The sequence below is a fragment of the Buceros rhinoceros genome, unplaced genomic scaffold, assembly GCF_000710305.1.
Source record: "Buceros rhinoceros silvestris isolate BGI_N320 unplaced genomic scaffold, ASM71030v1 scaffold9867, whole genome shotgun sequence".
Lineage (NCBI taxonomy): Eukaryota > Metazoa > Chordata > Aves > Bucerotiformes > Bucerotidae > Buceros > Buceros rhinoceros.
The window spans coordinates 495-2,451 of record NW_010423927.1 but is presented as its reverse complement, the minus strand read 5'-3'; the positions used below and the strand labels follow the sequence as shown (position 1 = coordinate 2,451).

The window sequence follows — 1,957 nt, the reverse complement described above, 5'->3', positions numbered from 1 at the left end:
GCTGCAGAGAGAGGCGGCGCAGCAGCAGGAGAAGATCCAGGTGTTCGAGAGCGACTTGGCTGAGATTCGGGCCGACAAGCAGAACCTGGAGGACATTTTGAGGAGCCTCCCTGAGGGCTGCTCGAAGTGGCAGTGACAGGTCCCTGGCCGCTGTCCCATCACCTCCGTGCCCCTCTGCACAGGGAATAGCAGAGCAAAGGACACCCCATGTTCACCAGCACCAACCCCTCCTGCTGCTCTTCACACTGCCCTCCGTACAATATCATACCCCTGGTTCTTATCCGCAGCAGTTCAGGCTCAGCATCCCGCGCACACTGCGGCATGGCTTCAGCCACCAGCTCAGTCCTCGAGGTGGAGCGACACGCAGCTACCAGGGACTGCCGACACTTCTGTGCAAGGAAGGAGCCATCACAGGGTTGGTCTCTCACCACGGAGTGAACAAAGAACCATGACAGATCTCATCTGTGCTAGCAAGTGCCTCCATTCCTCCTTCCCCACTGCAGCACAGCACGCAGGGGAGGGACAGCTTATCACGTACGTCGTGTACCAAAGCTGTAAGACCCGGCGGTTCCTCCTGCCCCAGGAGAAGAAGAGAGGCCATTGCACACATGCTGGAAGCTGGTCCTGTTAAACAGCACCCTGCAGTGCGATGCTCACGTGCTGTGGTCATAGAGGTGCAGAGATGAGTCTTGGTGCAGGCAGCTGAGAGAGGAGCTCACGGGAGGACACGCAGCTTACCTGCTTCCCGGGGGAAGGAGTTTGCAGCAGGGAGGGCTAAACTGGGGCCAGACAGAAGAAAAGCTGGGCTCTGGCAGGAAGGTGGGGCCTCCTCTGCTAGCTGCAGGGTAAGAGCAGCTCTGTTCCTGCTGTTCTCCTGCTCCAGGGCAGCGCAAGTTGCTGCAGCCCACAGCTTTAGTCTTCATGACCTGTCCCAGCTCTGCTTGGCTCACTGGATGTCACCAGGTCTGGCTGTACACCAGCCCAATCGCCGTCAGTCCCAGGGGCTGGGTGGCATGTGGCAGGAGAGCTGATACTTGCAGCTGCATCACCCCACTGCCCCACATCAGCACACACATACCCTCCCCACTGGAGAGGAGCTGGTGGCACTAGGCTGGGCAGCCACTGTGGGCTCGATGGGGAGCAGCTGGACACCACTGGCTCCTGCCAGCGTCACTTCCACTGGGTGGCAGAGGTCAGTGGCTGTTTTGCCTTTAAAGGAAAGGCATGTGCATTCACCCCGTGCTCCCATGAGAGCCATGCAGGCAGCAGAGCCAGGTCCTCGCCCAGCCCACCCTGCGCTGCCTGTGCTGTGACTCCAGGTAGCAGCTGAAGTCCGTCCCGTCAGACCAGAAACGAGTCCCCAGGCTGGAGCCCACTTCACTTTTCAACCTGTTTTACCTGTGTTTTCCTGCTCTCAGTGCTGGGAATGGGATTTGCTAAAGTCTTTTACGCTGTGCGTAAAACTGCTGCCACAGACGCTGCATTCCCCCAGCACAGTCTCCAGTGGGTCCAGTAGTCTGGAAGGGACACAGGATTTTCCTACCACGCACAAACCCATCTCCCTCTTCATTCTGCACAAAAGCTGCCCAAGCGGTGGGGTGCCAAAGCTGCAGCGCTGCAGGAGTGTAATGGCAGGAGCTCTCCTCTCCCTGCCCAAGGGCAGCTCTGCCGAAGCAAACACATGTGGCAGCTAGAGCGCAGCATGATGAGATGTGGGGAGCTGCAGCCACTTACCGTCACCCCGGGAAGACAATTATACATCTCCAATCAACACACAAATTTGCTGCTGTTACAGAAATGTCAAGCCTCTGCCTTGCGCCTACTGCTGCTGATGTGGTTCATCCTCCCTCCTGCTCTCCCTGGAACTCTGTTTCTTTAGCTGGTGACACCTGCCTGGAGCTGTATCCATTAAAAATTCTTAATATAATACACAGCTGCCCATCCACTGCGTGCATGG

At 57.6% G+C, this 1,957-nt stretch overlaps 1 protein-coding gene across 1 annotated transcript in view; it reads left to right on the top strand.

The window, feature by feature from the left end:
• LOC104497359 (laminin subunit gamma-3-like) overlaps window positions 1-136 on the top strand; it is a gene marked incomplete at its 5' end in the record, with an annotated part of 13,157 nt that extends 13,021 nt beyond the window's left edge. Inside the window, one exon of the mRNA XM_010140599.1 lies at window positions 1-136. This exon is cut by the window's left edge and continues 15 nt beyond it. Within this exon, the coding sequence (XP_010138901.1) occupies window positions 1-136 (136 nt within the window).
• Between the last annotated feature and the right edge of the window lie 1,821 nt (window positions 137-1,957).